Source organism: Bombina bombina, chromosome 8 (assembly GCF_027579735.1).
Source record: "Bombina bombina isolate aBomBom1 chromosome 8, aBomBom1.pri, whole genome shotgun sequence".
Taxonomy (NCBI): domain Eukaryota; kingdom Metazoa; phylum Chordata; class Amphibia; order Anura; family Bombinatoridae; genus Bombina; species Bombina bombina.
Genome location: NC_069506.1, coordinates 185,945,104 through 185,969,358, shown reverse-complemented (window position 1 = coordinate 185,969,358; position 24,255 = coordinate 185,945,104). Strand labels below are relative to the sequence as shown.

Genomic DNA, 24,255 nt, shown 5'->3' with positions numbered 1-24,255 from the left:
CCTGGAGGGCCTCCGGGGTTATTCCTGCGCATACCTGGACAATAAAACAGTGAAAGCACCCAGTCCGGCTCCAATGCGGTGAGATAAAAAAGATACTTTATTTCAAATATGGTAAAAAACAAACATACAGACCACAGCAAGTGTAACCGCCAAAACTTAAAATCAAGGAGCTACAACCTCAGCCCTAGTGACGTCAGCAGGGCCGAGGTTGTAGCTCCTTGATTTTAAGTTTTGGCGGTTACACTTGCTGTGGTCTGTATGTTTGTTTTTTACCATATTTGAAATAAAGTATCTTTATTATCTCACCGCATTGGAGCCGGACTGGGTGCTTTCACTGTTTCATAGCCTCTATTCACCAAGGATACTCATAGGGCTCATGCAGAGTGGATATTCGGATACAGCACAATACAGGATGGGCGAGCTGCCATTGCAGAGGCAGCGATCAGTCTAAGGAATTAGTTAGATGCTGGGAGAAAGTGCAGCGAAGAATTGGTCGGAGTGACAGGACGTGCAACAGTCCAGTGAGTACCTACATACTGTAATGATTAATGTAAGTGCCTAATGAAGCTGTTTCTGAAGATATACTGTTGTGGAAATTCACCGTTTATAAATACCGAGACACTTCAAATTACACATCAATTACAGCTCCGCACTAACTACGCCTTTAATATTCTGAGGGATGGTTTAACCTTTTGATTGTTCTGTTGAATTATACCTGGACAATATTGAGGTCTACAGCGACACCTGGGAGGACCATTTGGTCCATCTAGGCATCGTTCTAGACCGCATCAGGGCCGCCGTTTCGGATGAAGAATGCTCTGGCGACCTTCCAGAGGATGGTAGAGCACCTCCTGGAGGGCCTCCAGGGTTATACCTGTGCATACCTGGACGATATTGCGGTGTACAGCGACACCTGGGAGGACCATTTGGTCCATCTAGGCATCGTTCTAGACCGCATCAGGGCCGCCGTTTGGGATGAAGAATGCTCCGGCGACCTTCCAGAGGATGGTAGATCACCTCCTGGAGGGCCTCCAGGGTTATACCTGTGCATACCTGGACGATATTGCGGTGTACAGCGACACCTGGGAGGACCATTTGGTCCATCTAGGCATTGTTCTAGACCGCATCAGGGCCGCTGGTCTGACCCTTAAGCCCAACAAATATATGATAGGATGCTCGGAGGTCCAGTAACTTGGACATTGAGTAGGCTGCGGGAAGCAGCGGCCAGAGCCAGCCAAGATTGAGGCAGTCGTGAACTGCCCAACCCCCAAGACCAAGACCCAGGTCTTAGCCTTCCAAGGAACCGCCGGGTACTACCGCAAGTTTGTCCCCAACTACAGTGCCCTGGCCAAACCCCTGACCTGCCCCGACAGGTCCTGTGGTCGCCCGAGTGTGAGACTGCCTTCCAAAGCCTTAAGACAGCCTTGATTTCTGCTCCTATCCTGGCCGCTCCTAACCCAACCAAATTTTTTTGTGTCCATACAGATGCCTCCATGTTCGGGTTAGAAGCAGTGCTGAGTCAGGTGGACGATGAAGGACATGACCACCCTGTAGAAAGCTGTTGCCCAGAAAGGTGGGCTATGCGACGGTGGAAAAAGAATGCCTGGCCCTGGTTTGGACCCTCAAAAAACTACAACCCTACCTGTACGGACGGGCCTTCACCATTCTCACGGACCCCAAGCCCCTGGTTTGGCTTAACCGAGTCTATGGGGACAATAGACACCTGTTGCGGTGGAATTTAGCATTGCAGCCCTTCAACTTCACTATCCAATATCGGCAGGAAAAAGCAATGGGAATGCTGACGGACTTTCCCGGCAAACTGAGTTAGGATAGCTCCCCGGACAGCCCCAGGCCGACCCTTGTGTGGATATAGCTGGGTCTTTTCAGGGGGGAGCACTGTCACGGATACCAGGCCGGCAAGGCTAAACCCCCACACCCCCTGCTACCCAGCCCCTTCATTTTCACACCATATTTGGCCTATTTTAGGGCATTCACAATCTCACAGACTCTTGGTCTTGGTTTTGCTTGTTTTGTGATCTGTACATCCTCACAAAAGAGTTGATCTCTGACCGCCTAACCCCTTTCCGGGTGGCCGAGCTCCTGGAACTACCGGCCGATCACGCCTCCCTGAATACCCACTGACCTTTACCCCAGGCCGCTCCAGCGGCCCTTCACCCCAGAGCTCCACTCTTTTTTCGGGATTGGTACCCCCTAGGGCAGGCAAGAGGTGGGGTGATTGCCGGAAGGGAACTCCTTTGGTAACTTGGGGTTTTGGGCCCCCCTACAACTCCTACTTCCCATGGCTTTCCCGGTGTACATTTAATCAGCCGTAGCTCCGGCCCCAAACAACTGATCATGCTTTTTGGATTGTGGTATCTGGGGACCGAGAGCTTTCTAACGACACCCTGGAAGTGCTGCTACCCCCCCAGCATCACCCTGGATTAACCACCTCTATATCACTGGGACTCTATGGGACTATAACTGCTATGGGGGGCGCCAGCCTGTCTGGAGGGGCGGGAATGGCAGGAGATTTGAGGGTCTAATAAGACTCCTTATCAAGATGTATTTGTGTATATAAGCAGTGTGTTTCCACAATAAAGTTGTTCTTTGTTTCACCTAAATACTGGTTCTGTCTGGTTATTTGGGTGGGCACCGCTATAATCACTTTCCTCCGCTACATAGAGGCATGTTCCAGGTATAGGAAGGACCCTTCTGGCGGAGCTACCCAGTCGGGGTAGCCGGTGTCCGTCACACAGCCTTTTGTCAGCCTTGAGATACTTTTTATCTACAAATCGGGAAAACCGGGACAGAAGAGATATAACATTAGATCCTGTGTAGTGACAAAGTCATCCTACTGCTGTCACGCCGCGCCGCTCTAGCCGTTGCTAGGGCCGCAGCGTCTCCTTCTCTGCTCATTGTCAGAGGCAGTGTCAGCTCTGGATACGTGCGGCACTTACGCCATCGCCGCACGCTCCGGATGCCGGGGCGGACCTCAGAGGCGCGAATCTGCGCCTATTTAAACCAGGAAAGAGCGATCTGTCACTGCCTAAGTATAGGTGTTGCTTTGTGTGCTCCTGGGTGTGACAGATCATTCTTTCCTGTGCCTCATATCATTACTGAACCTGCCTGCCTGACTACTCTACCTGCCTTAACCCTTAAATTGCTGGATTGTTTGCTGTTGCTGAACCTGTCTGTCTGACTACTCTACCTGCCTTAACCCTTACTCTGCTGGACTGTTTTACTGTTGCCAAACCCTGCCTGTCTGACTATTCAAGTGGTTTATCCTTGGACTGCTTTACTGTTGCCAAACCCTGCCTGCCTGACTATTCTAGTGATTCATCCTTGGACTGCTCCACTGTTACCGCTGGAACTGTTCTGCCTGTGGTAAGTGCCGCCCTCCTCATCTCGTTAAGTTTCGCTGCTCTGGGATATTCCCTATCATTCCGGCTCGACGCCGGGATAACAAGACTACTGGCCGAGTTCGGTCTGATAGAGGAGTATCCCACGAGCATTACAACTGCTCTTGACATATAATCCTCCCAAAAGAAACACATGGAGCAATAATCTGTGTTCTTGATCCGTTTGTAATGGTATTTACCATTTTCAATGCAAAGGAGGCCTTTTCTCTCCATATGGAGAAATTAGGTAAATTAATAGTTTTCCAAGACACAGGGATGAAGTGTTTTGCGCTATTGGTTATGAGGATTAACAAATTCAATCGTAATAAACATTTTATTTTGGGGAATTTGTGCAAAAATGGTGTTTGAATGAGTCTATTTTATGGCCTAAATTAATTTACCATTTCAAGTATACAGTAATTTGGAAAATAAGCTTTGATTCACTTTTTACTTGTATATCATGAGGATTCTACCTGTTGGCCTATACCGTGCATTTGCGAAACACTCATGCACATGTGGACATAGACCCGTAGGGCAAGATTGGGTAACTGAGTAGATGTCATTAGGCCCCTAAGCTGTGAGTTACCCCCGCACATTGCAAGCAACAAGCCATGCAGCAACAATAAGTTTTGCTGTATAAGACTTTTTTTTATATTTTTAAGTACCAACGATTGATTAAGAAAATGTGATCTCTAACTTTACTGTCACTTTACGGCTGGATTTATAATAATGCAGAGTAGGCATGTGCTTACAAGCGCCCTTTATAGATGCTGGTCAGTTGGCAACCTTAACTAAGATGGCTTCTGGCAATTAAACAATAGCACTGAGCATGCACGGTGGCCATTTTTGTTAAGGTCGTCAAGAGTTTTATGCATGCACTGCATCTGGCTTCCTCCTGCACATAATGCTTGTGGCGGTCTTAACAACGATGGCCGCTGTTATTTCACTGCCGGTGGCAATCTTAGTTAAGGTCGACGGCACAACGGGGAGCGCTGGGGTGCTTCCAATTTTGGTGCCTACAGGCACCTGGGCTGTAAATCTGGACCTTTATCATGTTCATTAATTTGTTTTGTAAGATTTTACAGGAGTTTTGTGATGCGGGTATCATTCACAGTGGAACTTGACCTTCGCCGGGTTAGCATCCCCCCAAAATTAAAATTTTGAAACAAATTTAATTCAGTTGGTTAAATCTTTGTTCAGGTTGGTCAGGTTTGATCAGTTGTTTATTTAGTTAGATCTAGCATACAAGGAGCGGTATTAACAATTATTTGGAGGGGGACTGGTTTTTTGACTGACATTTTGATTTGGGGGGACAGACCCCCCTAATTTAATACCTAATAAATCTGTAATTTTGTTAGATCTAACAAAACAAATAGCTGATCATACCTGATCTAACAAATATCTATCAATTTAAATAAAATGTTGTACAATTTTTTGATAAGGGGGGACTGATGACAAGTTAGCCCCCTCCTCCAAACAATTGTTAATACCACTCCTTGTATGCTAGATCTAACGAAAACAACATTTGATCAAACCTAATCTAACAAAGACCTAACCAACTGAATGAAATATCTTTTCAAATTTTAATTTTGGGGGGCTAACCTGGCTGAGGTTGGAACTTGTTCTATGCACCAAGAAATTAGCTTTATGATAGATGCAAATGCATTTATTATAATGGAGTGTGATTCACAACGTAAGGCTCTGACAAGGGGTGGGTACAAATTTCTTTGAATTGCACAATTTTTTAAATTTGATTTTGCTGCAATTTATTTCCAACAATATTTTAGTTTCACAAACAGGTTTTAATAAATCTAGGCTTTTAAAAGCAACTAACAGGGTCAAGGTGCTCGCATTATGGGTGGAATTTGTGCACCTTGACACAATCAGCCATGAAGATAAACCTGTAAGGCATTGCATTGGCAGTGAGATTTATTGTATGTTCAAGCTCAACAGGAAAGAGGGGTTGAAAACATGACGCAGCAAGTTCTCATATAAGGGTGAAGGGAAAAGTCTGAAGCTAGCATGACTTGGCACAATTAGGAAAGCTTATTAACAAAATGGGTGAGACGTACACTGACAGAATGTGGTTGCCTTTTTTTAGAGACTGTGATGAGTAAGAGGTCTGGCAGAAAAATGCAGTATGTGACTGATATCATGCAAGTTTTTTGTAATTGTCTGTCATGTGATAGGTGGCTTTTAGGTCACAGTACCATAATGATCATATTTATATTTGTAAAACAAACATAGTGAACTTTTACATGCATCTGCTGCAACAAGTCATTACTCTAGTGACCACTCATATCTTGGGAAAAAACATTAGAAAATTCACAAGTTGACATTTAATTCTGTTGCTCTGTAAACATTTATTATAATCTGTTAAGTAGTTTGGGCTGTAACCCTGGATTTTCTTCACTAAAATGTAATTAAAGTTTTGTTTTTTTAATTACTTTTATTTGATTTGATTTGATTTTTTTAAACAAACCACTAAACTGATCCACTTGAAATGTTTCACTCCTACAATGTTTGGCAGCCACTACTACTAATCTGAGAAGAATTTAGACATACAGTAAGTATACCAAACCAATGTCTAGGGCAGAACTACCCCAAACTCCCATGTTGCATGTGATGTCATTTACCTCCAACCAGTCTGTGAAGGTATTTGGTGACATGAAGACCTTGGGTATTTGGGTTGACAGGCCAAAGGGGCAGGGAGGGACTATTTTCTCCCCTCTAGACCCTAGGGATCATCAGTGGAGATGTATGACATGATGATTGAAGTAAACCAACTGTTCTATATGTAGCTGATAAGGGTTAACACTGCCTTATATGACGCAGGAGCCTGGACGGGGCAGTTATGGGATTGGGAATCACCTACAAGCAGTGTGCATGGTGCTGCCTGTATCTGATACTGCACCTGCAGATTTTTCATTCCACTAAAGTGTCATTACACATAGTCCATGTTGCACCTATTTTATAGTGTGCCATGCGGTTATAGTATCAGTGGTATAGTATTGTAAGCAGTATCACACAGAGCCATTATTACCTGACAATGCAACTGTTACTGAACTTTGTGGCTTTTCAACAGACATTGTGGGCTCCAGCCCCCCCTCCAACGATGCCTTGGGGTGTCTCCATGTTGAAATCTAGCTTTCACTGCATCTCAGTGCTTATGTGTAGCAAGTCTCCTTCTGATACCTGCAGTGAAACCTAGGTTCCAAAATGGTGGCACTCATAATTAGAGGGAGGTGCATGAAATGTATTTAGTGTTTAATGTCTCTCTTTAATTGTGGTACGTGGGGTGGGGATGCAGGCAAGTTAGGTTTAGATGTAATAGGGTTTGAAGTTATAGGATGTATTGTGGTGAGTGGTCTGACCAGTATAGGGTGAATAGTGTGTGTTGGAGATGCAGGCAATTTAGGGTGGATTGAAGTGGTGGGTCTGCATAATAAAGACTTTGTGTTTATTAGGCAGTGAGTTCCCTTGGGGATTGGAGGATCCACCAATATCAAGGAGCAACACTGGTACATATATGTGTATGGCTTAGATGTTGATATATGCTACAAGTTTAACATCCCTTTAAATGCAACAGATTAAAAAAATGTTAATGTTTTTTTTTTTTTAAATGTTCTAAACTGGTCTACACAGTAATGTATTTCATTTATTTATTTTTTACCATTTTTAAGGCTAAAAACAAATATCCCAGCAAAAGTAATTTTAAAAGAGGAGTAATTTTATCTTGAAGAGGCAATAGAAATGCCAAATGCTGACATGAAACAGCCATAATTTATAATGATTATAGCTGGGTTTGGCACACATTTAGCAAGTTAATAGCATGCAAAGTGCTGATTTCCTGCAATAACAACATTAATCATGATAGAACATTAATACTAATATTAATTGTTTTTTTATAACTCTCAATTTGCAACACAAAGTAAAGTTATCTGCATAGCAATTGAAATTGCAGGTGAAATGTTCAGAGGTAATCTCGCCAAGAGGCGTTTTACTATACTTCACTGTGGGATGTGAGACTTCTCTGCCAGTGGCGGAACGTTCAAACAGTATCGCTAAATTAACGTTACATAATTCTGCACTATGTGCAGAATTATATAATATTTAGAACATTTACTGTCCCTTTAAGGCTTTTTTTCCCTTCGTTATTAACAATGGTCATTGCATACATAGCGAAAATATAGGCATTCCATGTGATTAACCTGTATAGCAATGGGGGAACTTTTCAGGTATTTGCTAATGTTTTAAATAATACACGCTAGCTTAGGTGAACTTTTTCACACATACTCATAATCTCGCCACCCTTTCTGTTGTGTGATGAGCGGTTATGAGAATTATACTACATTTACTGTGAAATTTAGTTTGCAAATAGATGATTTGATCTATTACAAACATAAACCATTTTTATATTTACAAAACACACATTATATGTTGTGCAAATATGTTTTGAAAATATGCCCCTTCCAAACTGCTGAGATTCAAATTCACTGGCGATGCACTCGGAATGTTCAAAGGAAGCAAGCCCTATACATTGCTATTGTAGGCTCAGTGCCCCTCATCTGGTCAGCAAGGGTCAGCGCACTTTTGTATTACATTCTGCAGAGTGAGATCATTTCTCTGCGGAAACTGAGATATTTTAAACAACCGGGGATCTAAATAAGAAACCCAGAGTTTTGTGGTATGTACATATATATACATCAGGTATACTTGATGATTTGTATTTGTCAATATAACTCTAGATTTGTGCACATGAGTTTGCCACCGGAACTTTCACGAGTGCAAAAAGTGTTGCGATATGTAATTTCACCTATCCCTGATAATAAAGATGCTTGAAGGGGACAATAAAAATTAGATTGTGTGCTAGAATTGTTTAACCTCATTGTGGATGATTTTGCCAGATGTCTCATTCACAACTTAGAAATTGCTTTCATTTTGTTATATATTCTTTTGTTCACTGGCTGATTGTAAACTAGTATATTTACATATGTTCACACTGTACTTTACAACTGTATTGAGATTATTGTCTTCTCCTTGGTTAAAGGGACATGAAACCCACATTTTTTCATTCATGATTCAGACAGAGCATACAATTTTAAACAACTTTCTAATTTACTTCTATTATCTAATTTGTTTCATTCTCTTGGTATCATTTGTTGAAGTAGCAGCAATGCACTAATTATTTCTAACTGAACACATGGGTGAGCCAATCACAATCGATATATATATATATATATGCAGCTACCAATCAACAGCTAGAACCTAGGTTCTCTGCTGCTCCTGTGCTTTCCTAGATAAAACTTTCACCAAAGGATAACGAGAGAAGGAAGCAAATTAAATAATAGAAGTACATTGGAAAGTTGTTTAAAATTATATTTTCTATCTGAATCATGAAAGAAAAAATTTGTGTTTCATGTCCCTTTAAATATGTGAATGTTTGTTCAAAACTAATATTTTGAAAAGTTAAAAAAAATAGCAATGGAGCAATACATTTTTTTATTGTAATATACAATGTTTAGTAATGTGTATTAAACAAAATTGCAATGTACGTTTATAAGTTATTCTGTCCGCTTTTCCTGTAATTTGAGTTTAACAATTGTTGGCTTTCTCAATTACACTGTTTCTATAAGGTATCTCTCTCCTCCTCCAATGAAAGATACTGTGCAAACAAGGCTGTAAGGAAACCCTGTTCGCTACTTTAACAATCCTGTATTTCACACAGCCTTGTTTGCACACTCTATTTTATTGCCTGTTTTATATTTGTCCCTAATTGCCCTAAGTTGAAAAATAGATAAGGGGAAAACATAGGTTCAAACATGGCAGTACCCATTACTTTATAGAAAAACCTTCACACATATCTTCAATATTTAAACATCTAAAACAATTTAAAAAAATATATATATCTACATATTATTCTCATTCTTTCTAGCATATACTTACTGTTTAATGCAGGTCCTTGACCCTTCCCATCTGTATATAAAGCAGTGGGAGATTGAGCTCTCCTCACCATTAACATTAAAACCAGGTTATTTGATTTTTAATAAAATCTTCCGTGTCCTCTTATATGTGTACTGTCTGACCCTTAACACATTCATGAAAACACCCCATTCCCTCTGGGAGATGCTGGTGAAAATGCTGAGATTTGTTTGGGGTTCCTTTCCCTATATGACACATTTTAAAATAATCTTTTTAGAAAAGGTCATGGGCTTTTAAGTCACAAACCCTTACATTCTATTACTCCTAACGTCATGTGTCAAGTTACCTTAAAAACTATGGTGCTTATTTTTTAAATTTTATGAAATACTGCTATCACCGCACATGATGTGTAAATAACTCAAGTCAACCCGGGTACTTTCATTGGTGGAATATAGTTATCTACAATGGGATGTCTACTCCATTTTTGTCTATGACATATTATTGTGAAGAAATCTGTGCTTCCATATAATATGAATGCTGCCTCCTCATTCTGCATCATTACATGATTTTAGCCTAAAATACTAGCTAGGGACAGCAGGAATAACTCTGTAAGCTTAATAACTGCATGCTTACTTAGACGGGAGTCACTTAAAGAGACATTAAATGTCTTGAGATAATAATATAAAATGCAAATAGTAAACCAACTTTGCACTATAAATTTATTGTTTATGTTGCCTACTTTTCCTCTAATTTGACTCTGAAAATTGTGTGTTTTCCAGTTGTGAGTACTGGTAGAGCAAACTGGAGACTTCACAAGCTTAACCCGGCTTCAGCAGAGGTTATCTGATAACACACAGCAAATGCAAGTTTTGCTAACATAATGACAAACGGCTAGCCTTGTCTTCTTCAGTATCAAGTCCAGATTTCTTCATTTAAGTAAGGAAAGTGGTGAGTGGGGTTTGGATATTAAAACAAAAATAAAAGTTGCAAAAGAGGTGTTAAATAGTTTTGAAAAATGTTTACAGTTGGCTGATTTTATTTATAGCAAGACAACAGAAATGTCTTGTAATTAGATGGTATTTTCTGTCCCTTTAAACTTGAGTCATACCCGCTTTATATTTTTTATAGTTACTTAATTGAAGTGGTAATAATTTTAGACTAGCTGCGAGTAACAAAAATTAAAGGATGCACTGGGAGTAGAGAGGGTTAAAGAGCTGTTTGGGGGTATCAGCAGACTATCTGCCTGTAGCTAAGATGGTGGTGACCAGTGTATGTGTGTGAGAACAGAGTTTTTTTGGGAGGATCAAGGGGTGGGAGGGTAATCCCTACACTACAGCAAATATTAGCCTTAGAAGCCAATTAACCCCTTCACTGCCGGGAATTTCAGAAGTGTGGTGCACAGCTACAATTAGTGGCCTTCTAATTGCCAAAAAACAACAATGGCAATGCTATGCATGTCTGCAGTTTCTGAACAAAGGGGACCCCAGAGAAGCTTTTACAACCATTTCTCTTATAACTACAATAGTTGTATGTAAATAATTTCAGTGAGAAACACAAAGTTTGCGATAAAGTTAACACATTTCTTTATATGATCGTATTTGGCGGCCAAATAGTGGCATAAAACATACTAAAATGTGCCTACATCAATACCTATATAGTTTTCATAGATAAATTAAAAAAACTGCGTGATAGCAAAAATGCTACATAGTCTCCAGTACTTTGGGCAAGTTTTTCTCTAGTATTCCTGGTGTCGAAGGGGTTAAACATTTAAAAGTAACTTTATTTTAAAGATTTACAGCTTACCAAAATGACTTTTTTTTTTTTTTTTTTTTTAAAGGGCAGAGACCCAGAAGTAAGACTTTTTAAATAAATGTAAAAATGCCCTAGAAAGGCTGAATGTTGCTGATACGATTTTATTACAAAAAAACTTTTTTGTCATTGCATAAAAGTTTTTTTTTTTTAACTCACATAAATGTGCTTGATTAGTCCTACAGTAAATTCTACTTTATTATTATTATCTCTCTTTTTATGCTGGCTATGTATTAGACGTATTTCTGATAGTTTATTAAATAATTATTTGTAATTCCTAACCAAAAGGTGAGACAGATGAGGGAGTGGTCGAGATATAATAAAAACCAGGTAAGTAAAATTCAGAGGTCAAGATGACTATTAAGCTATAAAAAAAAACAAATGCAGTTCCATTATCAAATTGTATGATTATATATATATATATATATATATATATATATATATATATATATATATATATATATATATATATATATATATATATATACACACACACACTATATATATACACATATACATACACAACACACAGAGAAAGTCCAGCACTCACAAGCTCTCAGCTAAGATTTAAAAGCAAAATTGGAAAGGTTAGTTACCACACAGGCTGTGCACCCTTCCCTTGTTCCCAGTTTGTTTGGATTTGAGAGCTTGCATTGTGTGGCTGTTTTAGGGTCCCAGGTATTGGAAAGGACCTTGATGTGGTACCTGGGCTTGTCCCATTTGGCCAGATGCGGTAACTAACCTTTCCATTTTTGCTTTTAAATCTTAGCTGAGAGCTTGTGAGTGAGTGCTGGACTTTCTCTGTGTGTTGTATTAATTTGTTTTGTAATTTTCCCTATGGTTCTTGCACCCAGACCTGTCTGGGGTTAACTGCATGTGACTCTGGGGACAGCACAGCTTCCTGTGAGTGCCTATGAGCACCCAGGGCTGAGCATGTTGCAGGGTCATGGGATGTGTACCCGGTGCGGTATGAGAGTGCAGTCCCCATCCGTGTTTTGTATATGTCTAGGGTGATTACATAAGCATGTGCACCCTTCCCTTGTTCCCGGTTTGTTTGGATTTGAGAGCATGCATTGTGTGGCTGTTTTAGGGTCAAATGTATTGGAAAGGACCTTGACGTGGTACCTGGGCTTGTCCCATTTGGCCAGATGCGGTAACTAACCTTTCCATTTTTGCTTTTAAATCTTAGCTGAGAGCTTGTAAGTGAGTGCTGGACTTTCTCTGTGTGTTGTATTAATTTGTTTTGTAATTTTCCCTATGGTTCTTGCACCCAGACCTGTCTGGGGTTAACTGCCTGTGACTCTGGGGACAGCACAGCTTCCTGTGAGTGCCGTGAGCACCCAGGGCTGAGCATGTTGCAGGGTAGTTTTCGAGGCTGATGGCTGTCACATGATACAAGCAGTTGGCAAATTAAAGGAAATGTCTGTGGTATTTAGACTAGGGACCAGTGGGAATGTAACATACCATCATTTAGCGCTATATTTATCAAGCTACAGCGGACAGGGGCGTACATATGCACCCCTGTCTGCTGCAGCTCGTGCTGGCGGAATTCAGCATTGCACAAGAATGCTATTTTGCGCAACGCTGCCGCCTGCGGCCTGCCCATGCACAGCCAATCACATGCGGGCAGGAGCTGTCATTCTCCATGGTCGGACGAGACCGGGGGGATTGAAATTCTCTAAGAGGTGGAAAAGGAGGTTAGAGAAGCAGCGGTCTAATGACCCCTCCTTGATAAATACTGACTGCAGGTTCTCTTGTGAGAACCTGCAGTCCTAGCGAGTCAAAGCCTTTATAAATTAACTACATAGTGTTACATTCATTGTCATACAGTATTATGTGAGTGTCTGTTTATTACGATTATTATTGTCAGCAGGAAGAATAGATAACTGTGTTTTCTGTCTGACCAGTGACATTGATGCGTATATAGTAGGGCCTAGATAGGGTATTTCCTTAATATAAGGAATTAAAAAAGCCTAATGTGCTTGTTTTACGACTACATCAATGCTCATGCAAACACACATTTTATTAATTGTGCCCCTTACACCCCCCCCCCTTGTAATATGTATATAGAGAAGGAGACAGACATTTTGTGTATGGGGAGTAAAGTAGGTGATTGTTATTACATCTTAATGTTGTTTATTTAATTGAAGCCTATACACATTCTCTCCTGGATCCCATTACTAGTCACAGACCAATGCAAACAGATGTGGAATGTTAGTGATATTTTAGATCAGTGGTAATGAAGATAAGTTTTAACCTACTTTTTAATGTAATGCTGAAATTTAAATAACCCGCACGCCGGCTGCCCTCTTCAAAAGTAATTTTATTGCTGTTGACATAACGGTTTGAATTGTTCTCCAACTGCCGCTCTAGCCGTACAGTACTCGCACATTTATTTGTTTTTGTAGCTAGAGGGCTGATTGGAGAACAGTTCAAACTGCTAGCTCACAAAAAAAAAAAATTCAGTGCTACATTAAAAAGTAAGTTATAGCGCATCTTCATTACAAATTAAATTCCATCTAAAATATCGCCAACATTCAGGATCTGTTTATACTTTAATGTATCTTAGTGTAACTGTTTAAATATAATTATCATTGAAAATGCTAAAAAGTATACAGTTAAAATACAATACAGAATAGAAAAAAATTAAAATATTGGTTTGATCACATAGTACTTTCTGTTCATTTATTTTTTTTAAGTTCTTTACAAATCTGGTACAAAAAAAAGAGCAATTTTGTATTTTATTTTAAAAAGGAATGCTCTCACTCTACCCAATGCATTTCCATTGTAGTTAGAAAGAGTGAAGAAAGTTATCCAAGGGTGTGTTTGTCGAAGAGGTATTCTGCCATACCAGGATGGCTTTTGCTCATGTTTTTTAGGTTGGTGATATGATCTGCAAGCTTCTTTATCATCTCTGTGCTATTTGAAAGAAATGGAGACTCCAGAAAATCACACATCTGAAAAGACAAATATTTTTTGTTATTAAAATAGTTAAAGGGACAGTGTATTGTAAAATTGTTTTCCCCTTAATGTGTTTCTGATGACTTGCTATACCAGCTGCAGAGTATAAAATGTATGATAAATTGCTCCTTCTGGTTTAGTTTTTTTATGAAATAGCTTGTTTTGTTCTTTGACACCACAACCCATCTAAATGTGTTTAGCTAGCAGGGAAAATAGATCTGCTTCTTTTATCAATTTTTGTACACATAAATGCTTCCTTATCTGTATCTCTATATACCAAATCTTACTACTTAAGAGAGAATAATTGGAAATTAACATTTTATTACTTATATATCATACCTTCTACTGGGAGTGTAATTTCTTATACTGGCTATGTTTACACAGCTTTCTTAAGCCTATACTTAAGTATAGAAACTTTCAGTATAGGCAGGGATACGATGGACAAAAACAGCTATTTTAAATGCTGATATGAAGGTAAAGGAGCTATTTGTAAACAATTTAATACACTCCAGTTGATAGAATGTATCATTGGGAACAAATTGGAGAAAAGTTTAAGGTAAACTTTTTCTTTTTTTTCATATTTTAACAATTTTCATAAGTTTCAGTTTGGCTTCTGTAAATAAGGTAATGTGGTGTGGGGGTAAGTGTTAAAAAGGACAAGAAACCAAATTGTTTCTTTCATGATTCAGATAGAGAATACAATTTTAAACAACTTTCCAATTTACTTCTATTGTGTAATTTGCTTCATTCCTTTGGTATATTTTGTTGAAGAAGTAGTAGTGCACTACTGGGAGCTAGCTGAATGCACTGGGTGAGCCAATAAGATGAGGCATATATGTGCAGCCACCAATCAACAGCTCCTGAGTCTACCTAGGTACAATTTTTAACAAAACAGATTGGATAATAGAAGTACATTGGATTGTTTAAAATCCTATGCGCTCTCTGAATCATGAAAGAAAGAAAGAAAATGTGTGTGTTTCATGTCTCTTTAATAAACTCTGAATGTTTTCACACTCAGCTGATACAATACATTATTACGATATACACAAGTTGTCTAATTGACTAGGGATTACTTAATACAGCAAACAAAATGTACTTACGTGAGGATCATTTTTATCTCCAGCCACACTGTGCAGATCAAGTAGAGCCTGGTTTACAGTCTTTTCCAGCTTTAAAGCTGTCTGCAGTGCCTCTAAGCCGCCTGTCCAGTCATCTCTTTCTGGTTTCTAGTGCAACAGAATCATTGTTAGTTGTCATTTTGTAACAGAATCATTGTTAGTTGTCATTTTGTAACAGAATCATTGTTAGTTGTCATTTTGTAACAGAATCATTGTTAGTTGTCATTTTGCAACAGAATCATTGTTAGTTGTCATTTTGCAACAGAATCATTGTTAGTTGTCATTTTGCAACAGAATCATTGTTAGTTGTCATTTTGTAACAGAATCATTGTTAGTTGTCATTTTGTAACAGAATCATTGTTAGTTGTCATTTTGTAACAGAATCATTGTTAGTTGTCATTTTGCAACAGAATCATTGTTAGTTGTCATTTTGTAACAGAATCATTGTTAGTTGTCATTTTGCAACAGAATCATTGTTAGTTGTCATTTTGTAACAGAATCATTGTTAGTTGTCATTTTGTAACAGAATCATTGTTAGTTGTCATTTTGCAACAGAATCATTGTTAGTTGTCATTTTGCAACAGAATCATTGTTAGTTGTCATTTTGCAACAGAATCATTGTTAGTTGTCATTTTGTAACAGTATCGTTAATTGTCATTTTGCAACAGAATCATTGTTAGTTGTCATTTTGCAACAGTATCGTTAGTTGTCATTTTGCAACAGAATCATTGTTAGTTGTCATTTTGCAACAGAATCATTGTTAGTTGTCATTTTGCAACAGAATCATTGTTAGTTGTCATTTTGTAACAGTATCGTTAGTTGTCATTTTGCAACAGAATCATTGTTAGTTGTCATTTTGCAACAGAATCATTGTTAGTTGTCATTTTGCAACAGAATCATTGTTAGTTGTCATTTTGTAACAGTATCATTGTTAGTTGTCATTTTGTAACAGAATCATTGTTAGTTGTCATTTTGCAACAGAATCATTGTTAGTTGTCATTTTGCAACAGAATCATTGTTAGTTGTCATTTTGCAACAGAATCATTGTTAGTTGTCATTTTGTAACAGAATCATTGTTAGTTGTCATTTTGCAACAGAATCATTGTTAGTTGTCATTTTGTAACAGTATAGTTAGTTGTCATTTTGCAACAGAATCATTGTTAGTTGTCATTTTGTAACAGAATCATTGTTAGTTGTCATTTTGCAACAGAATCATTGTTAGTTGTCATTTTGTAACCGAATCATTGTTAGTTGTCATTTTGTAACAGTATCATTGTTAGTTGTTATTTTGTAACAGAATCATTGTTAGTTGTCATTTTGTAACAGAATCATTGTTAGTTGTCATTTTGCAACAGAATCATTGTTTAGTTGTCATTTTGCAACAGAATCATTGTTTAGTTGTCATTTTGCAAGTACCACCACTCTTCCAACAAACTGTAAATATTTCCAAATAATTAGTCTGATTAATACTGAGCTCATATCGGCTTTGATTAAAGATTGATAGTTTTCTATTTTTATGTATACCAGGGAAGACTAAGTTACTGACCATTGCCTCATGTGGCCCCCTGTACTAGTTTATGCGGCTCTTTGGATAAAGCAGAACTAAAAACATGCTTCTGGTGGGTGGACAAAGTGTCCCTCTGGAGGGTTAATAGCTGATAGAGGATACTCTGCAATTTTTTCTTTAATGATTCAGATAAAGCATGCGATTTTAAAGCAACTTTCTAATTTACTCCTATTATCAATTATTCTTCATTCTCTTGCTATCTTTATTTAAAAAGCAGGAATGTGATGCATAGGAGCCAGACCATTTTTGGTTGAGGACCTGGGTTATGCTTGCTTATTGGTGGGTAAATGTCAGCCTCCAATAAGCAAGTGCAATCCATGGTGCTGAACCTAAAATGGGCTCGCTGCTAAGATTTACATTCATGATTTTAAAATAAAGATAGCAAGAGAACGAAGAAACATTGATATTAGGAGTAAATTAGGAAGTTGATTAAAATGGCATGCTCTATCTGAATCATGAAAGAAAACATTTGGGTTTAGTGTTCATTTAAATAAATCTGTACTGTACCACTGAACATTTTTGGGAAATAGATTATTATTTGTGTGTTTAATAGTCATACATTTATATGTATTATATATTCTGAAATATTGATTTTCAGCCGCCATGTGTTAGAAAGTTGGTCATCACTGATGTATTCATTTAAAGAGATATGAAACCCAACATTTTTCTTTCATGATTCAGATAGAACATACAATTTTAAACAACTTTCCAATTTACTTCTATTAGCTAATTTGCTTTGTTCTCTTAGTATCCTTTGTTGAACAGCATAACTAGGCAGGCTGAGAAGCTGAAATGCACTACTGGGAGCTAGCTGCTGATAATACCAAAATAATGAAGCAACTTGTATAATAGAAACAAATTAGAAAGTTGATCAAAATAAACAAAATGTGGGTTTCATGTCCCTTTAACTAAAAGTATTTTTGCTGTAATATAAATAGCTTTAAAAAGCCCCATGTGCTATGAGGAAACAGACATAAATCACTCAATCCTCAACTGAAAATAAATAAATAAATAAAAACAGATTCCCTGAAAAATAATGACTTGAGAAGTTTCTACCAATTACAACAGTTCAGCTGATAGAATTAGTGACTACATAACTCACTGGTCAATCATGCAAAACTTTATTTCTAAGAATGATGACGGAAACAAACAGGATACAGAAGCTGGGACTAGCATAAAGCATAAACACCTGATACCTAATTCTGCAAACAAGCCAATGATGGCACTGTATGTATTCTAGGGCACTGTGTGTATTCTAGGGCACTGTGTGTATTCTAGGGCACTGTATGTATTCTATAGGAGGCACATGTATTTAGCTATGGTGCTGGCAAAGCCATGGGCCAATATTACAACTAAACTCAGTAACATGCTGATATGATGAGCTCACAGTAAGATCATGGCCTGCACATCTATAGCTAAAGGCTTAAAGGGACACATGTCAAGAGTATGCCGGCATCTATTGGAACTGAAGCAATGAAGAAGCAGCTCTGCTTCTATAAACCTACAAGTATTTGGTGTCATGGTGCCAGTTTCCTTTTGTTGTGCATATAATGAAAAGGAATAAGAAAATACTCATAATTCAAACAGATTGAGTGGCAATAAATGCTAAGGGTGAGTAGGTGGCATTCTCTGCACCACTGTAGGAAACACAATGACAGCCATGGATTCTCTGAGCTTGGGGATCTCACAACAATTAGTGATATTATACGGATTAAACCGTTTCAAACATTTCTGTAACACATTCTATGGTGAGATCCAGTTCACTGCTCATACAATTAAAGAGACAGTCAAGTCAAAATTAAATTTCCCAATTCACTTGTTATCTATGCACAATCTTTTTATGTGCACACTTTCTGAGGCACCAGCTACTACTGTGCATGTGCAAGATTCACAGGATATATGCATTTTGTGATTGGCTGATGGCTGTCACGATACATTAGGAAGGGAAATGTAACCAACGTTTTCATTTGTCAAAAACTTTTACCACTCATTTAAAAATTCAAACTAAGTGCTTTTGCATTGTCTTTTTATAATACATGTATTGATTGTGTAATTCCACTGTGTTTAGTGGTCATTTAATTAACACAGTGAATACATTTTCTGCAAGTATCAATGGACATTTTTAAAAATGTGTTGCTTTCTAATGGATGTTTACGAGCTAAAAAAAAACCTGTGGGAATAGTCCTTGTCTGCCAATGAACAATCCCTTGTTGCGCACAAACATACACTTCCAGTTTCAAAATACAATTTAAACAACTAGCTTTTTATGCTATAACTTGTTGGAGTTTGGCATCCCTTTAAATTGACATTTTAATGCAGAAATGACATATCCTTATTCAATGTGTGTAATTTCAGCATTACTTAGACCTTACCTAAAGATTATGTTTAACCTCTTCAAAGAAACCTAAAACTACACTAATTCCAGGTACTCAATGGGCAAAAATTATCAGTTTGTTGTGAACCTGTCTGCATGTCATCAAATTGTGGGGCGCATTTGTTCCCCATATTTACCATTGCAAATGCCGCCTCCGACCCTCTACCAATTGTGCGAGAGTACGGCTTGTCAATTACCCCAGTCAAATGAATCCGGGGCGATTTTCACCTACAACTCCAAGTTGGTGAGAGGGTTTATGAAGTAGTGGTTCATGATAATTCTTGCCCAATGTCTAAGTTAAAGTGAATGTAAAGTTTAAAGGGACATTCAACACTGCACACAACATTAATCTATGTTGAAAAACTAAAAATCAAGATCAAGCTGCAACGTGCCCCCTTTCTCTTACTTCCTGCCTTCACCGTTGAATCATCTATGATAACTTCTAAATGTGTGTCCTAATATGGCTTCCTCACTCCCCCCACCGTGACGTATTGAGCTTCTTTTTCAAACCAGCAGCCAATGATATCCCATTCCTCGGACTGCAATGCAAAGCGCGTTCACGGCCCTTAGCGCATGATCGATAAACTAGGAACACTAAAAGCGGAACCATAATAAGCAAAGTTGTTTCCGTTCCGCTTATATTACGCATAGTACTCTATTTCGTTATATTAGGTACTATGCGTAATATAAGCGGAACGGAAACAACTTTGCTTATTATGGTTCCGCTTTTAGTGTTCCTAGTTTATTGCGCATGCGCTAAGGGCCGTGAACGCGCTTTGCATTGAAGTCCGAGAAATGGGATATCACTGGCAGCTAGTTTCAAGAAGAAGCTTTATACGTCACGGTGGGGGGAGTTAGGCAGCCATATTAGGACACAAATTTAGAAGTTATCGTAGACGATTCAACGGTGAAGGCAGGAAGTAAGAGAAAGGGGGCACGTTGCAGCTTGATCTTGATTTTTAGTTTTTCAACATAGATTAATGTTGTGTGCAGTGTTGAATGTCCCTTTAATGAATAAGTGCCCCATATCTGAAAATACTCTTAAAAACAGTGGCACTTTCATTCATTAAATTTTACATTGAAGATTCTTTTTTAAAATACTTACCTTTGTTTTATGGAAAGCAGACGGGTGACTCTCCGCCCACAGCTCCTGCTGTAGTTATCAGATAGATGATGAATCCGGCTTCCTACAAATGTTGTGTGCCTCATGAGCTGCACGCCAAAGGGGGCACGCAACGATTGGAGGAAGCCGGATTCGTCATCGCTGTGCTAACTACAGCAGGAGCTGCAGGCGGAGGATTGTCACTCTGTTTTCCATAAAGAAAAGGTAAATATTTTTAAAAAGAAGCATCATTGTAAAGTTTAATGAATGAAAGTGCTCCTGTTTTTAAGAGTATTTTTAGATACCAAGCACTTATTCATTAAACTTAACATTCCCTTTAAAATGGATAGGAAATTCAAAATTAAACTTGCACAATTCAATAGAGCTTGCAATTTTAAGACACTTTTAAATTAACTTCTATTTTCAAAAGTGCTTCGTTTTCTTTGTATCCCTTGTTGAAAAAGAATATGCACATATCCTACACTAGCGGGAGCTGCTGCTAATTGGTGCCTGCACACATTTGTCTTTTGTGATTGATTGGCTGACTAGATGTGTTCGTCTTGCTGCCAGTAGTGCAATGATGTTCCTTCAGTAAAGGATAACAAAAGAATGAAGCAAATCTGATTATGGGAGTAAATTGGAAAGTTGTTTAAAAGTGTATGTTCTATCCAAATCATAAAATAAAATTTTGGGGTTTCCTGTCCCTTTAAGTAATAAGGTGTGTCTTTTTATATAAACCCTGTATAAACAGAAAGACATACCTCAATGCTGTGAAGATAAACCCGTCCTCCTCTTTCATTTTGGTATTTGATCAGTTTTTCTGCGTGTTCTTGTTCCTCCTCGTAACATTTCCGGAAGAACTTGGAGAAATTGGCAAGAGCAACATCCTCGCGATTAAAATATGAACACTAGAAACAATTATGTATTAAGAATTAATTTACATGTTAAATGTATTAAATTAACAATTATAATCATATTATTTTACATATTTTGAAGTATTTAAAAAAATAGATATAACATACATAGATATTGATGATTAACAAAGCAGTATATTTATTAGTGACATTAAAATTAGTGGAAGAAAATATGAATTTGCACCTCATATGCTATTATCCATCACAGCTAGTTCAGATGTGACAGTCCTGGTTAATCTTTTTATATAGTTTTATGTGATGCACCTGGAAATACAGCCTGTTAGTAGTAAGCTGCTAAATTCATAACAGTTGTTGTAGTGAGTATGAGGTAGTAAGAACAAACTAAAAAAATGGTTTGTATAGATGGTTTGTGTGTGTACATAGGTCTTTGTGTTTATGTACATAGATATGTGTAATGGACAAGTGTGTATGTATGTGTATGTATGTGTATATATATATATATATATATATATATATATATATATATATATATAAATAATATTTATATATGTATGTGTGTACACTTGTGTATATGTGTTTCATATATGTACATACATGTGTGTATAAAACTGTGTATTTACATATGAATGTGTGTGTATATGTATGTACTTGTGTATGTATCTGTGTGTTTAGACAGCCAAGGGGTTAACTGTATCATCATTGTGTCACTTGTGTTTCTGTGCGTCAAAAAATGCAATACATTTTTAAACAAACTTTAATTTTTAACAAATATTACTTAAATTATTTTTAAACGATCTTTAATTTTTAACAAACATTGAAATTCACTGAAGTGCATGCTCAGCCTATGACAATGGTTGTCACTGTACTGAATGTATCACATGTCACAATGACACAAACAGCTCACCAGGGACAGGTACACGTAGGAGCTGCGGTATTTCAAGTTGACCATGCGGTTGAGCCCAGCTTCGCAGTCCTGATGGAAGTTATGTCTGACCTGAGACTCCATGTTTATCTCAGTACCACAGGCTCAGTGTCTCCCTTGCGATTCAATGAAAGAGAATAAAAAGACCCTCCCCCACCCCAGAAGCAGGAAAGAGTAGGGGGATAAGAAGCCACTCCTAGCCTCTATCTGTCCCCTCCCTCGGCCTCCTGTGTCTGATAATAAAATCCGCGGCAATGAATGGCATGTCACATTAACCCTGTGAGTGCTGTAGCCATGTGCAGTAGTACTAAGCTGTATATTCCAATTACAGTTTCATCCTTAGGAGTTCTCTTTAAAATAGTTCTGAGTGACAGGAACTTTGGTTTGCAAATAAAAAAATGAAACGTTTTCGGCATCATAAATTTTTTGCTTTAGAGTTTTATATTGTCACTATTTATACCTAGTTGTAATTCCTTTGCGCCAAGCAAATGGACTTAAAGGGACATGAAACCCATTTTTTCCATGATTTAGAAAGAGCATGCAATTTTAAGCAACTATCTAATTTACTTCTATTATCTAATTTGCTTCACTCTTTTGATATTCCTTGCTGGAAAGTATATCTAGATAGGCTCAGTAGCTTCTGATTGTGGCTCACCCATGTGCATTGCTATTTCTTCAGTAAAGGATATCTAAAGAATTAAGCAAATTAGATAATAAAAGTAAATTGGAATGTTGTTTAAAATTGTTTTCTCTAGCTGAATCATGAAAGAAATTTTTGGGGTTTGTTTAATGTCCCTTTAATGACCAATTTTGCCCTCTCTATGATTCCCACCGCCTGAAACAGAATGTAGTGAATCATGCAGGACTCTGATAGCTGACCCTGAAACATTCTACACTGATTGCTTGATCAGTGCAGGAGATCACTTATATATCTGTCCCTAATTGACCAGAACAAGGGAGATAATATAAACATTCTAACAAAAGGCAGATTCAGTTTTGTTCAATGCTGTGTTTGTTTAATAGCTGATATGCCCAGCCCTATGTATATAATGAATTATGTTAAAAGGACAGTAAACACACAAGACCTCCTTACTGTATATACAAAATTTTAACAGGATAGTACATTAAGCAGTAAGCACCTTGTAATTATATTTGCCTGCAGTCGTCTAGTAAAATAACGTCAGCAGTCTGAAACATATTAAAACAAATTAACACCTTGTCTGCTACAATTGGTTTTCAGTGGTCATAATCTTTTTCCTTTTTTGTAGGAGCCAATCTGGATTGTGTAAGTGTCAACAAAAGCTTAATTGTTTTAAAGGGACAGTCAACACCAGAATTGTTGTCGTTTAAAAAGATAGATAATCCCTTTATTACCCATTCCCCAGTTTTGCATAATCACCACAGTTATAATAATACACGTTTTACCTCTGTAATTACCTTGTATCTAAGGCTCTGCAAACTGCCCCCTCATTTCAGTTCTTTTGACAGACTTGTGTTTTAGCCAATCAGTGCTCACTCCTAGGTAACATCAAGTGCATGAGCTCAATGTTATCTATATGAAACACATGAACTAATGCCCTCTAGTGGTGAAAAACTGTCAAAATGCTTTCAGATTAGAGGCGGCCTTCGAGGTCTAAGAAATTAACATATGAACCTCCTAGGTTTAGCTTCCAACTAAGAATACCAAGAGAACAAAGCAAAATTGGTGATAAAAGTAAATTGGAAAGTTGTTTAAAATTATGTGCCCTATTTAAATCATGATAGTTTTTTTGTACTTGACTGTGCCTTTAAGCAAAAAAAAAAAAAAAAACTACAGAGGTGTGAGGCAAGGGTATGCTTGTGATACCTGCAATCTGGTCTTTCATTTTCCAGTTCCTTCAAACATGAAACCCAAAAATAATATTTTGTCATTTAGATACAAAATAGATCATATACGTAATTTGTAGAATTGTTTAAAATTGCATGCCCTATCTGAATTCTGATAGAAACAATGTGTTTCATTTCCTTTTTAAGTTCCAAGAAAAAGGACTAATTAAATAATGAAACAAGTATATTGCAAATCTGTTTTACTATGGCATTTTGTATTACAATCTCTAAATTTTTACTGTCCCTGGATACTCATTGTAATACTGAGAGGAAGGAATTCCATGTTTCTGCTACACTCTACAAAGTATTTCTTTCAGACTCTTGGATTATATAGGAGATAC

At 37.8% G+C, this 24,255-nt stretch overlaps 1 protein-coding gene across 1 annotated transcript; it reads right to left on the bottom strand.

Annotated features, from left to right (window-relative positions):
* Positions 1-13,787: 13,787 nt before the first annotated feature.
* On the bottom strand, positions 13,788-22,218 carry LOC128638088 (ferritin, lower subunit). Its single transcript, XM_053689951.1, has 4 exons — positions 22,031-22,218; positions 21,013-21,159; positions 15,191-15,316; positions 13,788-14,086 (listed from the first exon to the last, which is right to left on the bottom strand). Exons 1-4 carry the CDS (start codon positions 22,130-22,132, stop codon positions 13,940-13,942), a joined length of 522 nt encoding a protein of 173 aa, XP_053545926.1. The 5' UTR covers positions 22,133-22,218; the 3' UTR covers positions 13,788-13,939.
* Positions 22,219-24,255: the final 2,037 nt, after the last annotated feature.